The sequence below is a fragment of the Squalius cephalus genome, assembly GCF_949319135.1.
Source record: "Squalius cephalus genome assembly, chromosome: 19".
Classification (NCBI taxonomy): Eukaryota; Metazoa; Chordata; class Actinopteri; order Cypriniformes; family Leuciscidae; genus Squalius; species Squalius cephalus.
Window position 1 is genome coordinate 9598602 of NC_137140.1, and position 15501 is coordinate 9614102.

At 35.1% G+C, this 15501-nt stretch overlaps 1 protein-coding gene across 1 annotated transcript in view; it reads right to left on the minus strand.

Annotated features, from left to right (window-relative positions):
- The window catches only part of med24 (mediator complex subunit 24), a 32420-nt gene that overhangs the window by 11999 nt on the left and 4920 nt on the right, over nt 1-15501 (minus strand). Inside the window, exons 7-21 of the mRNA XM_079851069.1 lie at nt 14199-14310; nt 13400-13550; nt 13200-13313; nt 12320-12373; nt 12062-12144; nt 11700-11786; nt 11459-11570; nt 10170-10312; nt 10011-10048; nt 9633-9715; nt 9275-9453; nt 6026-6125; nt 5708-5883; nt 3190-3454; nt 2923-3104 (exon numbers count right to left, since the gene is read on the minus strand). Coding sequence (XP_079707195.1) covers nt 2923-3104; nt 3190-3454; nt 5708-5883; nt 6026-6125; nt 9275-9453; nt 9633-9715; nt 10011-10048; nt 10170-10312; nt 11459-11570; nt 11700-11786; nt 12062-12144; nt 12320-12373; nt 13200-13313; nt 13400-13550; nt 14199-14310 — 1879 coding nt within the window. The remainder of the gene's footprint in view (nt 1-2922; nt 3105-3189; nt 3455-5707; nt 5884-6025; nt 6126-9274; nt 9454-9632; nt 9716-10010; nt 10049-10169; nt 10313-11458; nt 11571-11699; nt 11787-12061; nt 12145-12319; nt 12374-13199; nt 13314-13399; nt 13551-14198; nt 14311-15501) is intronic.

Here is a 15501-nt window from a genome sequence, read left to right on the forward strand (position 1 = left end):
GAGTGATGTTGATACCAACTGTTTTTGTGTGCAGATCTCAGAGCCTAGGCTACCTAGAGAGACGCGGTTTTTTGACAGCATGCTTATGGGGCGTGCAGCTAGCGAAATATTAGATGAATGTGATAATTTATGTTTGGGCCTGAAATCGCTGATACCACCTTTAAGTTAATGTTAATATATTAATAGTAATATTTATATAAATTGAAATAATAATAATACATTAATTTAAATAATTTGGATCCTGCTGCCCCCTTGGAAGGGTGTTCTGAGTGCCTGTTTTGATTAGTCCACCAGTTATATTTATGCTTTCAGTATAAAAAGTAGTATCATATTAATACTATATATTAAAAATAAGAACTGTACACAAATAATAAAACAAAATTATACCCAACTTATTTCGTTTATAATTTAGTTACATTCAATCTGCCTGCGCAAATATTTACACTTGAATACAACATATAAAAATAACAATATTGCAAATTGTGATTCTGTTCCATTTTTGAGCATTAAAGGGATCCATTTCTTTCTCCTGCTGAACACAAATGAAGATTTTTTGAAGAATATGGGTAACCAAACAGTTAATGGGCTCATAGACAGGCTTAAAATATCCATAGTATTTTTTTTTCCTCCATACTATGGAAGTCAATGGAGCCCATCAACTGTTTGGTTACCCATTTTCTTCAAAATATCTTCATTTGAGCAGGAGAAAGAAATTCATACGAAGACTGTGCATAGTCCCATAAGTGGTCCACAACACTCCTCACCAATTGATGTATCACAGCCAGTCTTCACTCTGACTGAAATTTCTGAATCCAAGGTTAAGCCTATAATTACTTCTTTTAAGAATTCCAAAACAAAAGACATATTTGGACTGGATTCCATGTTTTTAAAGAAACATGCTGTCTCCCTCACAGGGCCTGTTACTAAAATCATAAACACCTCTTTTAAAGAGGAAAAATTCCCAAATGACTGGAAGTCAGTCATTGTTGTGCCAGTCTATAAATCAGGAGATACAACTGATATGAATAACTATAGGCTATAGGCAATTGCGTGGCTGAGCAATTGACTGAGCATCTTAACAGTAGTCCTTTTAAACTGCACTCCATGCAATTTGGCTTTAGAGCCAATCACTCCACTGAGACAGCAAATTGTTTCTTTGTGGAAAACATCAAGTCAAAATTGGACAAAGGAGGCATAGTTGGAGCAATTTTCTTAGATCTGAAAAAAGCTTTTGACACTGTCAACCATGAAATACTCATTCACAAAATGTCTTATTTTAATTTCTCAACCAGTGTTACTGACTGGATGAGATCTTACCTGTCAAATAGAGTTCAGTATGTGAGAGTTAATGGTGAGACATCATCACCCCTGAGGAACGAACTGGGTGTACCCCAGGGATCTGTCCTGGGCCCTATTCTGTTCAGCATCTACATAAATGACCTGCCATTAGTGTGCACTGGATGTGAGGTGCAGATGTATGCTGATGATACAGTCATACATGTTCATGCGAAAACTAAAGCCCAAGCTGCTGCCAAGCTCAATGATACATGTACGTAAATGGCTTACTTGCTCACAGCTGTATCTCAATGTTAAGAAGACAGTCTGTATGTTTTTTAGCAAAAGCAACACTGTATCTCACTGTGAACCCAATGTCTGTGTGTCTGGGGAGGTCATTCAAACAGTTACACAGTTTAAATATCTAGGCATTATTCTTGACTCTACTCTATCATTTAAACAAGTGAGAAAGGTAGTGAAAATAACCAAATATAACCTAGCGAACTTTAGGTATATAAGGAACTGTTTGACAACACCTGTAGCAAAGCTATACATGAATACTATGATAATTCCTCACCTAACATATTGTATGACAAGCTGGACCCAGGTATGCAGCACAACACTAAGGCCTATTTTATCACTTCACAAACAAGCACTTAAAGTATTGGACAAAAAACCCAAACTTTACCACCACTGTAACATTCTTAACAAATATAACCTACTCAGTTGGGAAAATATTTTAAAATACAGTGATGCATGCCTAATCTTTAAGATCATTAATGGGAAGGCTCCACCCCCACTCTGCACTTTTATACAGCAGAAGTCATCTAGCAGCAGAACCACAAGGTCTGCCTTAAGAGGGGACTGTGCAGTCCCTCTTAGGTCCAGTTCCTTTGGCCAATTATGCTTTTCTGTGAGAGCCTCTAAACTATGGAACCAATTGCCAGTGGACATTAGAAATTCCACCTCACACCATACATTCACACACCATCTTAAGGACTGGCTTTTGAGCATACAAAAATGTGAGCACCTCTCATAATAATTAATGTATGTCTGCCTCTATACTTTAGCTGTCATGTAACCTATGGTATATGTATGATAGATAGATGGATACTTTATTAATTCCCTAACAGTTGTATGGCTGTATGGTTATATGTTTTATGATTTTATGTTTTAATGGAGCCAGTGCTATGGCATTATGTTTTATTGTTGTATATCAATTGCTGTGTGATTTAATATGTTCTTTTTTTTAGCCACCATGTGCCTAGTATAACATCTTGCCAATGGACTACAGTTGAAAATTAGCCTGCTGGCTAACACTGGCACATTTACAGAAATGTTGATTAATGTGCACTCTCCTTAAATAAATAAATGAAAATAAATGAAATACAGGTTTGTAAGAACTTGAGGGCGAGTAAATTATGACAGAATTTTCATTTAAGGGTATCCCTTTAAGGCCTAGGATGAATACTATATAATTTAATTATCCTTAGTCATACAGACTTGGAATGACAAGAGGGTGAGTAAACCTTATTGCTTTAAGTGTACCTTAAGTGTAAGTGAACTTTAAGTGCTTTAAAGTGTGTAATGTATTCACCACAATTTTAACACAAAATGCTATTTAAAAAAGAGAAAAAAAGGCCATACTTTGCCAGGGCTCTTCCAGGTGGATCTACCAGGCTGTGCCAATGGGCAGGGTCAGTGAGGAGACGTGGCAGAATGTGTCCCAGCAAGGTGAGGGTGATCTGCTGTGTGTCCAGGCAGAAAATACTGTACAGCAACTCCACCACACGAGATGCCCACTCTTTACGGGTCTCCTTCAGGAGCTCCTAGAACACAAACACATGCACAAAAGGATTACAGGTATAATTCATTTCCCTCAATCTTTAATAGTGCAATACCAAACACATTTACCTTAACCAGGTTGTTAGTAAACCAGAAAACCCCTCCCATATGTAGTAGGTTCTCAAAGAGATGAAATGCATGGGAGTCCACCCAGCCCTTCTCCAGAACCTCCCTAAACTGGGTTTGCAGAGCCTGGTGGATGGGCTGGCGTGCTGGGAGAAGGTTACGGTAGGGAATAACCTCCTGACCTTCGACCGCTGGCCGCAGGGACAGTCCAGTCTGCTGAAATACATCAGCACACATGTGCTCCAAGATAGAACTCATGATCACCACACTGGAGAAGGTGTGAGAGAAAGAGGGAGCACGATCAGCAGTGTTTATTTCCAACCCTAATCAAACACACCCGCCAGAAATCTTGAAGACCAGGAACTAAACACGGCAGTACATGGCACACAACTTTCATAAATTCTTTTATGTGCTGTAAAAATTAGTGTGTAACGCCTGCGATTCATTTTTTCAGTTCAAACCGTTAAAAATATTTAAAGGACAAGTTCGGTATTTTACACTTAAAGCCCTGTTTACAGATCGTTTCTGGTGAAATAGAACGGTTAAGATTAAAATTTGGACAAATGCTGCTGTCCTGAGAATTTTAGTTTTCTTTCGCTTTCCCCAAAACCTCTAGAATGGGTGTATAGGTGCACTGGAACAGTCCTTCCTAAAACGCATTAAACTTTCGTTTACAAAGACGTGAAACTCACCGAGTGGTCAGGGGTGTTCACTGATATGCTCACACAAAAATCGCTGCAAAAGATGCTTTCCAACAGGTGTTTTACCATTCATTGTAAAACTGTGGACCTATTTTTCCAAACGTCTCACACCCGTAGATTCTTCCGTTGAGAGCTTGAATAATAGACATTCCAGCCCAGTTGGTGGCGGCGGAGTAATACCGTACCTCACAGCACATCAAATACTAGTAAATGGAGTTGGACAAAAACTAAGATAAAACCTGTTGGAAAGCATCTTTTGCAGCGATTTTTGTGTGAGCATATCAGTGAACACCCCTGACCACTCGGTGAGTTTCACGTCTTTGTAAACAAAAGTTTAATGCGTTTTAGGAAGGACTGTTCCAGTGTACCTGTACACCCATTCTAGAGGTTTTGGGGAAAGCGAAAGAAACCTAAAATTCTCGGGACAGCAGCATCTGTCCAAATTTTAATCTTAACCATTCTATTTCATCAGAAACGATCTGTAAACAGGGCTTTAAGTGTAAAATACCGAACTTGTCCTTTAACACAACTAACGCAACATCTGCTTTTTCTGTAATCTTTGGCTGCCGTTACATTATATGATCACACTCTTATTCATGTAAATGCTTTTAAACCATTCAAAAGAAAAATGAGAATGCGTATAATTAATATTTGTTTGTTATCAATTTCATAGAGACATCAGTACCAGTATTAGTATCAGTGATACTGGCCTTCATTCATAAAAAGATGCCATTAAAGGGGTGGTTCAGGAATTTGGACATCGGACCTCATTTCCAAGTTAGCCTGGGTGTTATTTATGAGTGGAGACAGTTTTCAAAAATGTTCACCCAGTCCTCCCAGTTGCATAGTTCGCCGGTGCTAGGCTAGCGCGAGTCAACGGTAACTGCTAGCCTGCCATTAAAACAGTTTTACCCACTCCACAGTACACCAAAAGCAAATAAATTATAACGCCAGACTATCGATGTAAATGTCTGTTGAGAGATTAATGTTAGAAATCAAACTACCCTTGCATCTCAATGATCGCATTACATTTACAGGAACTAGTTTCTCAGCAGCGGTGGAGTTTTACTTTGCTCCGGTTAGTACTGCGCCGAAAAATAAACACAGAACAGAAGCGGACTACAGTCGGGACTAGCTAGTAGTAGTCTCGGTTGCCTAGGTAACTTAATATCACTCCGCCACTGCTGTAGACTGTGCTAATAAATACAGGGAACAAAGTATAACTACTATTGCAATGCGATGAAAGGGTAGTTTGATTTCTAACATTATTCTCTCAACAGATATTTACATCGATAGTCTGGCGTTATAATTTATTTGCTTTTGGTGTACTGTGGACCGGGTAAAACTGTTTTAATGGCTGGCTAGCAGTTACCGTTGACCCACGCTAGCATAGCACTGGTGAACTATGCAACTATGTTTTTGAAAACTGTCTCCACTGATGAATAACACCCAGGCTAACTTGGAAATGAGGTCCGATGTCCAAAATCCTGAACCACCCCTTTAAAACAAATATTTAAAATATACTGTCCAAGTTGTTTTTACATTAATTTGGAGAGTATCTATGAAATTATTACAATATAAAAATATTAAAACTCCAATGTTTTTAATCGCGATTAATTACAGAATTTTTTTTTGCATTTTTTTAAATCAAATGACAACACTAATATATATAAATATATATAATTTCAGTTTGAATCTTAATTGTATGTTTTTTTTTAGCATTTCAATTAATTTAGATAATCTTAATATGAACATTTTTCAGATCTCATGACCTGTAGTTTACTTCATAAGATTTAGTGTGGTTATGTAGTGATCCCTACCGCTCATGGTAGAACTGCAAAGTGTTTTCTCCTGACATAGGAGTCATGAGCTGACGAATCATAGTCTGAGGTTTATCTCTCTCATCCAATCCTAGCATCCGAACATGAGCCACCAGCCACGCCACTGCACAGATGGCCATACTGCACACCTTCCCTTTAATGTTATCAGTGATCTTCTACACTCACAGAAAGAGAAAGAGATTTCTTCAGTTACAGCCATAAAGATGAAACAAATGTATTCTGACAATATGCCACAACTCATGACTCTTATTGCTTTAGAATCTTTGAGCCTGGTTAGGGCCCCATGAATGTCCTCACCTGAACAGCCTCTACTGATAAAACTCCATTCTCCCAGGCATTGAGAACCTCCAGTATAGCTGCTGGAGTACTGAGGCATATTTCATGCCATTTCATCGAACTGGAGAGAGACAGAAAATGTTTTACTAATATATCCTTAAGACAGAAAAAAGCAGCACAAAATCAAACAACCACAACCAAAAACTTCATCCATTTATTGAAACCAAACTGCTAAATATTAATTTAGAAGCCATAGCTCATTAACATATAAACCTTGATTCAACAATTCAAAAATAGTTTCCTGAAGTTTTTATAAACAAGATGTTCTGTTCCATGAATATGCAAATTCTTAATCAAATGCAGTATACACTGAAAATATGTGATTTTGGATGCAAAAATATACTAATTCCAGCTTTGTTAACATTTTATTCAAAATACTATTTTACCATACTATTTGGTATTTAGTAAATTATGTTTTAACAAAGGTCATTTTAAAGGTGCACTATGCAGGATTTTCTAAAACAATAAAAAAAAAAGACTAATACAAAAATAATGCCTCTAAATTATTACGCATGGTCATAAGTGTGTGGTGGTGGTGTTTGTGTCTACAGAGACACTGCACTGTGCCTGATTATTATTATAATAAAATAATAAAAAATTTAAATACAAGTAATATGTGCTATTTATACTAAGCAAGTCATAAAAAATAAAATACACATTCTTCAACATAAAATTGCATATGTACTTATATTAGAATTTCTTTTCATTGAAGTGACATGAAAAACCTGTGGCTTGAACTGCTCAATGGCTTTTGATTTTTTCATCAACAGAAATTCATCAACACTTTCATAATACTAAAATTAGCTGTGACCGTGAGAATCTGCCTCTCTCCTCACAGATGCATCACTCAAAATGAGTCAGCCTTATCTGATATTACACTACAATTATTTACCTCATGTAAATGGATGGAGATATAAAACATTGGAAACACTTCATAATAAGGTTTCATTAATTAACATTATTTAACTACTTTAGTTAACATGAATTAAGAAAGAATGAACAATACTTCTACAGCATTTATTAATCTAAATTAATGTTCATTTCAACATTTACTAATAAATTATTAAAATCAAAAGTTGTGTTAGTTAATAATTAATGCACTGTGAACAAACAAGATTTCTATTAACTAGAGATGCACCGATTACAATTTTCTGGGCCGATTCCGATTTCCGATTTTTCAGTAAGTTTGACCTGCCGATACCGATTTTAGCCGATTCCGATTTCATTTTTTCTAACCACTTTACAGCACACACAAATATTTATTTTATATCATTTCTGTAATAAAACATTTTACAATTTGCATAGTTCACACACATCTAAAGTGCAGTGTTGTGGAAGAACCATTTCCTTTTCACATTCAATATCCAATAATTTTATATATATATATATATATATATATATATATATATATATATATATATATATTTAGCAAACGAAACGTCTGTATGAAAACAGGGAATGGCAATAAAATAATATATAAATAAAAAATAAAATAAATATAGCCTTGCAGTATTAAGATATTTCTCAAAGCACACTGCAATCACTTGTACAAACTGAATAATAAAACAAGTTTAAAATTAACTATCATTAACAAAGATGAATACTGTAACAAATGTTTTGTTCATTGTTAGTTCATGTCGTCATAATAGAATAACGTCATTAAAGAACAGATTTTTTTTTTTTATATATATATATATATGTATCCAATCAGAGGAACCATCATTTTAAACAGCTGGTGTAGACATGAATATTCAAAATGTTAAAATGTAAGAAGTAAAATACAGTAAAAACAAACAAACAAACATTAAAATGATGAATACATGTTTTCCACATATTATCGACAAGCTCTATACATAACGTTGGATTTATAACTATATTTGCATACATACACTACCGTTCAAAAGTTTGGGGTCAGTAAGATTTTTTATGTTTTTAAAAGAAGTATCTTCTGCTCACCAAGGCTGCATTTATGTGATTAAAAATACAAACAAAAACAGTAATATTGTGAAATATTATTCCAATTTAAAACATCTGTTTTCTATGTGAATATACAGTAAAGTTTAATTTATTCCTTTGATCAAAGCTGCATTTTCAGCATTATTACTCCAGTCTTCAGTGTCACATGATCCTTCAGAAATCATTCTAATATGATGATTTGATGCACAAGAAACATTTATGATTATTATCAATGTTGAAAACAGTTATTTACATTTTTATTTCATGATGCTATGATGAATAGAAAGTTCAAAAGAATAGCATTTATCTGAAATCTAAAGCTTTTGTAACATTAAACACTACCGTTCAAAAGTTTGGGGTCAGTAAGAATTTAAATTTTATTTTTGGGGGAAAGAAATCAAATAAATCAATACTTTTATTCATCAAGGATGAGTTAAACTGATCAAAAGTTACAGTAAAGACATTTATAATGTTAGAAAATATTCTATTTTAAATAAATGCTGTTCTTTTGAACTTTCTATTCATCAAAGAATTTTGAAAAAAAATTGTACACAACTGTTTTCAACATTGATAATAATAATGAATGTTTTTTGAGCATCATATCATCATATTAGAATGATTTCTGAAGGATCATGTGACACTGAAGACTGGAGTAATGATGCTGAAAATTCAGCTTTGATCACAGGAATAAATTACAGTTTAAAATATATTAAAATAGAAAACAGTCATTTTAAGTTGTCATAATATTTCACAATATTACTGTTTTTTTTTTTTTTTAATCAAATAAATGCAGCCTTGGTGAGCAGAAGATACTTCTTTTAAAAACATTAAAAAATCTTACTGATCCCAAACTTTTGAACGGTAGTGTACAGTACTGTCATGTAAAGCGATATATACTATAGCACATCTCAAATACTTGATTGTCTATATTGTCAAAAAATGTAAACAATATTATCGCACAGCTCTATATAAAGTTGGATATATAAGTACATGATGAATATTATCTATACAGTAAAGATAGGCATTTCATCATTTTCATTTATAAGCACTAAATATATATAGTCAAAAATGGCATGCAGGGAATTTTTTGAGGCAAAAATGTTTGAGATGACAATTAAATTGATGAAGCAATTCACAAACAGTTTGAACCGATTCATAGAAATAAATTAAACTTAACTCTAACACAGCTACTGAAGTGGACGTTTTGTGAAGATGTTAATGTGACAAGAGTGATTGATGTGAAGAAGCACTTACACAAGTTTCATCTCAGAGGAAGAATTGAGCAGGGCCACCAGACTCTCCACCTTCCCAGACTCAGGTCTGAAGCAGGGGTGGTCTGGATTCAGGGTTTTCCCTTCCTCTGGCATGCAAGTCTGCAACCAAGTCTCAAAAAAGGGTGTCTCGCTCGATGGGCTGGGGTCCGAAAGAATCACCTGGACAGACAAGGAAGAGGATGTCAATGACTCGGGTATAGGAGAACGCCTAAAAAATAATGTGCAGGATGTGGTTATGAATTATGTAATAATGTTACACAACTTCATCAGACTGTAACACCCTTTTGCAATATAGCTCAAACACTTAATCTGTGGAATAAAATATGTGTGAAACTGACCTCTGACCCATAGGTCTGCACGACATGACACAACATGAGGAAGGAAATGTCAAACAGCAGAGCTCGTACTGACGCAGACTTCGCTGGAAAGTATATTCACAGGTGTCATGTTAAAAGTGTGTATATAAACACACACACACACGCTAAAAATTATCAAAGCAAGTTCACACGGCAGATGCGGCCCGTATTACTCTAGTAATACTCAAGGACAGAGTGTCCTTCACTTTCCGTTATAATTTAGAAAAATACATGAAGATGACAATTTTAAAAGTGTCCCAAAATTTTATCTTGCATGAACATATTAGCCTAATGCCCATCTGAATAATAACTGATTAACAGGCTGCATGTAATTGTAGCACAATAAAGCACATGACTTACATCCTTCTCCACTGATGTGTTTTGGAAACTCATTAAGCCTGAAAGATAACAGCAAATATATATATATATATAAATATAGACACTTTGTTCATGTATTTATCTGAGGAAATATAAGATAATCCTGATGCAATGTATCCAGTTTCTGTCATATTGTCATACTTGATGAATTTGCGAGCGAAAGACTTGAGCTTTCCAGTCGCTGCGGCAGCGGCCAGTAGCAAATCAAGACTTTTCCCTGAGAGCATGTGACCCAAAACTCCCAGCAGCCCCTCAGGAGACTTAGAATGATCTGCATCCACAGTCTACACAACCAGAAAGAGGAGAAAATCGGTCAGCTAACAGGTTACAATAAGGTTCAATTTGTTAATATTAGTTAACATGAACTAACAATGAAACAAATAATTCAAAAGCATTTATTAATCTTAATGTTAATTTCAACATTTACTAATACATTATTACAATAAAAAGTTGTACCTGTTAATATTATTTAATGAACCTGAGCTATGAACTCACAATGAGCAGTTGTATTTTTATTAAATAAAGGGTAACACTTTATTTTACAGTGTCCTTGTTATTATGTAACACACTTACCATAGTAATAACAGTAAATTATGCATAATAACATACAACTAACCCTCAACCAAACTCTAATCCTACCCTAACCCTATAGTAAGTAATTGTAAATAATTAATATTTCTCCGTATTAAACATATAATTGTTGTAATTATGACACCTTAAAAATAAAGTGTAACCATATAGAGTTAAAGAGTAATAAATACTGTATCAAATGTATTGTGCATTGTTATTTAATCTGTATTAACAAACATTAACTAAAGAGACTTAAGATTTTTTTGTACTCGTCAAGTAAATATCATTGAGAGCATGAAACCATTAACCAACTCATTTGGAAGAGACAGACAACTTATTCAAAATCATATTTCACTCTAATAGAAAAAATATATATATTTTACATAATGAAAATAAAGCCTATTTCCAGGACCATTACTTTTTTATTTTGACATTTTTTTTATAACAATTAAGCACATTTTCCCTCCAAATTCTGATGACAAAAACATTTTTTGCTCTAAAACACTGTACATATAATACAATAAAGTATAAAATATTGTAAGGTAAACTGTCATGTAATGTTTCATCAAAACACCATAACTGGATCAGCCGGTGCAATCTTGTGTTCATCTGTCTCCACTTTTGAGTGCCACGCTCACTAAGTCGCCTACATTTTTTCTTTCCGATAATCCGTAACACTCGGATGAACATCACAATGCAGAATAGAAAATCTGTCACAACTTCGGTTTTATCGCGACTATAAACAGGCTAATTTCTTTCTTTTTTGATATTGGGGTAAAATATAACTTGCACAAGTTTTTAACAGACTTTGTGAGATTCCAAGACAATCAATATAAAATGATATAAAACCAGCTGAGGACCTTAAGGATGTTGGTGACTGTTGGTTCGGCTCTCAGGATGAGGCCTGGGTTGGGCTGAATATTGGCATTCTCTGCTGTCTTCAGTCTGGGCGCATGTTCTCTGTCCTCAGTCCTGAGAGAGAGAAAAAAAAAAAAAACATGGCACAGAGAGAGAAATCAACAAGGAACATAGATAAAGTATGGGCATGTTGCCACATTTTAATGATACAATAAAAATAAGAATAAAATGTTCTGACCATACCGTTTTGCAGTAAGATTGGCAGTGTTGGGATCAGACAACAGACCTAGTTTATTACACTCCTGCAGTAACAGACTCAAGCAGTCACAGCTACACACACACACACACACACACACACACACACGGTATTCTTGAAGTACCATATTCACATCATGGTACATGATTATGGTAAGAGATCAGTGTGTATATATTTATGGCTCAAAGCTCTACCAGTTGATCTAAAACCATGGTATTAATAAATACCTTGAATGTACTGCCAGTCATTTTGAATAAAAGCAACATAAGGTTCCGGCCATACAAATCATCATTCCAGCTTCCTATGTTTCAGCACATAACTAACACAGGTGTTGGTAGTGGCGACATACTTGCATCTCTGGTCGGCTTTATCCAGCAGTGGAGTGAGATTCAGAAGATATTCAAATGCCACGTTCACATCCTCCGTAAAATCCTGACAAACACACACACGGACAGGTCAGATAGAGTGATTAACATTATGTGGACTGACATATTTTGCTGACAGACATATGAGGTTTCAGGTGTCATGAGAGATACAAATTAGAACTTGAAACAAAATAGTTAAAATCCTACATGTACAGGTGAAGTAAACAGTCAAATAATTGTACCTGTGTCTTCTCTCCTTGTGGGTACTTTTTCAGCCTTAGTAAAACCTGAGGAATCTGGAAATGTCATGTGAAAAAGCTCAATTTTACTCCATAAACAACAGCTTGACTGAACTACAAATAGATAATAATTGTCTGAAACAAAGTCAAGTAACATAGATAAAGAGTCTTGTTCTTCAAATAAGTTTACCAAAAATTTACATTTTCTGTCTTACTCGTAATTTAATCACGATATTCATTTATCTAACATTAATGGGGAAGGAAATGCTTTCCACATATATGTTAGACCTTAAAGGAATGGTTCGGAGTAAAATCAACCTAGGGCCCTTTGCACCATGACATCGAGCCAAACACCCCCCCCCCCCCCCCCCCCCCCCCCAGAAGCCTTTTTTCCCTTGGTTGAACATTATTAAAGTTAGAGCTTATTTAGAGAAATCAGCCGGATGGCTTAGTGCAGTCGCTAATGGCTCCAAATTTGTATCTCGTAAATTACCTCACTAACAATGCCCAGAATGGTACCAAACTTCTACAGTAGTACAAATAGGTTCTGTAATCATAAAACGAGGCATTGGAAAGTTTGTAAGTACATCAGGAGTACTTAAACAGTTTTTAGAAATAAAAATTCTTTAAATAGAAAATGTTATTATTTTTAAGTTACAAAATAAGAAGCAAATAGAAGTTTTATAAAATAGAATAAAATAAAAAATAGAAAAAATATATTCTAAAGAATGCTTTGTGAATCCGGCAACCAGGTTTGGAACAATATGTGGGTGAATAAATGATTTACATTTTCTATTTCTATCTCTTTAACTGGCCTTTTTAGCACAGCCGATATTACAACTGAAAGTTCAAGAGAGACCAGTGATTGGTGACTCAAGCAAACCTTTAGGAAGGTAAAGGCTGTCCATTTGAGCTCCTCATTCCCCTCTGGAGACTCGATGAGTCCAGTGAAACAGGCCTTCCAGATCTCCAGTACAAACAGTGGAGCTGGGATACGCTACAGACACAGATCACAAAAACACATCAGAAAACCCACACATACACCACTTCATCTCAAGTATGAACACTGGTGTCTGAAGCCACCTGCATCCTCTTGATCATCATGAGCTGCTCAACTAACGGCTGCGTCTCTCCAGTGAGATTCATGGTTCCCTCCAGCATGACGAAGGCATGGACTGAAGGAAATGTGGTGTGGACCGGTGGATCACACTGAAGACACAACATCTGAGGAATACTGTGAAAACACAAATGAATCATTTAAAAGAATAAAGGCAGCTTTAAGTGAAATATGACAATGAATCAAAATTACCAACTTTTTTAAAAGATTCATCTTTGTCATAATGCTTCTGGATATTAAGTGTCTTTAACCTGTTAAATATTTCTATGTACAAACATTTAAATGAATCAATTGATACAATGCACTTACTGTTTACAGAAATGTAGGTATTTTTTTCTTTAATAAAAATATATAATAAAAACATGTAATAACATCTATATTTAAACTGTTGATCCTATGCTTACCCCTTAACCCACCCTTAAACCTAACCATATACCATGAATTCTGACCCTAACCTTACTCATATCCTCCCTCAATAGCAGCAAAAGTGTTTTGCAATACAACAGAAGTGCATTGTACCAAACAATTACCTTGAGGACATAGTAGTTAAATAGACCTAATATAAAGTGTCTTCTTGTTATTGTTAAACTAGCCTAATGACTAAAATGTCAAATTCCATTATAATCACTGCAATAATCACAACAGTGCTTCATTTTATAATTGCCAGCAACCTCTTTGCAAATGCATTGTGAGTAATCAGTTTCTTTCCAGCTCTTTCATTGCTGCACTTCAAACAGTGAGTCTGAGGTCTTTTGGGATTCTCACCTATTGACCAAGGAAACACACTCCTCAAGGTTTTCCTTCAGTGTTTGATTGGTCACAGCATTAAGATTTTCTGACAGCTTGAGCAAAGCTTGCTCTACATTGGTCCAGGATGCTTATGAGACAAGAGAAGACATGGCAAATTAAATGGGACTCAATATAACGATCATCATGATTTAAGATTTTATAAACATTAAAAAGTCATTCAATAAAAATTTACCCACATATAATTTTGTTGGAGATAAAAAAAATAATAATTTGGAAACCATTTCTGATTGGAGATGCAGACAAATTAGTAATCCGATTCTCTGAAAGGCAGAGTTTAAAAGAAATGATTTGTAAAAATGAAATCACGCTGAGTCATTCTGATTAACAGGCCACAGAAAAGGGTTATATTGGTAATGGAATACTAGATGACTACTTACTGAATCCTGTGTGGTATACACTATTTTTTTCTGATGGCATTATGCAATAAACAGCAGTATGCTATAGTGTCACATGGTCTTATGTTGCAAGTGAGAGTAGGCAAGATTGACTCAGAAAATGGATGAGAATATAACAGTACAAAAATAAAACAAAGCAAATACAGCAAAATATGTGATTAACAGTGAATAGTTTTTTGTAAATACATTTATATAAAGTGACAACGTCCAAAAGTGACACCAGTTTTACATTAACGGAAATGAAAGGTACACCACGACATCTGTAGTGCAGGGGCGTTTCCTCTAAGGAGGCAAATATAACTTTATGAGAAAATAACCGATATCACAAAAATAAAGCTACGGAAATATTACAAAATGTGACATTAAAACGTGTAAAAGTCACTCGTTATAAAGTAACACTGTCCAACAGTGACTCCAGCAGGTAAAGTTACAGCGGGAGGCTGTAACCCCTAAAGCGTGCGCTATGATTGGATATGATCAGTTATGATTTGTTCGTGTGATAAATCCTGCCTCTTGTTTTCATGCGCGATCTGGAATTGGTCTGAATGAAGACAATGATGGCGTTAATGGGAAGACAAATTAAAAAAGTTACTCCGCCACTTAGATATCACCACTTTGTCACGTCAAAATCAAACTTGCAATGGCCTGAAAACATGATGACTGAACGGGGTTTAAGTGAGCGATCAGCTTGGGGAAATTAAAGGTACATCTTCGTGTCTGTGACCAGTGAGTACAAGCTTGATGACTGATGAAAATAAGTTGAAAAGTGTAAAGCTGAACATTAGCTCACAAATGATCCAGTATGTATGTATGTATGTATATATATTAGGGCTGTCAAACGATTAATCGCATCCAGATGAAAG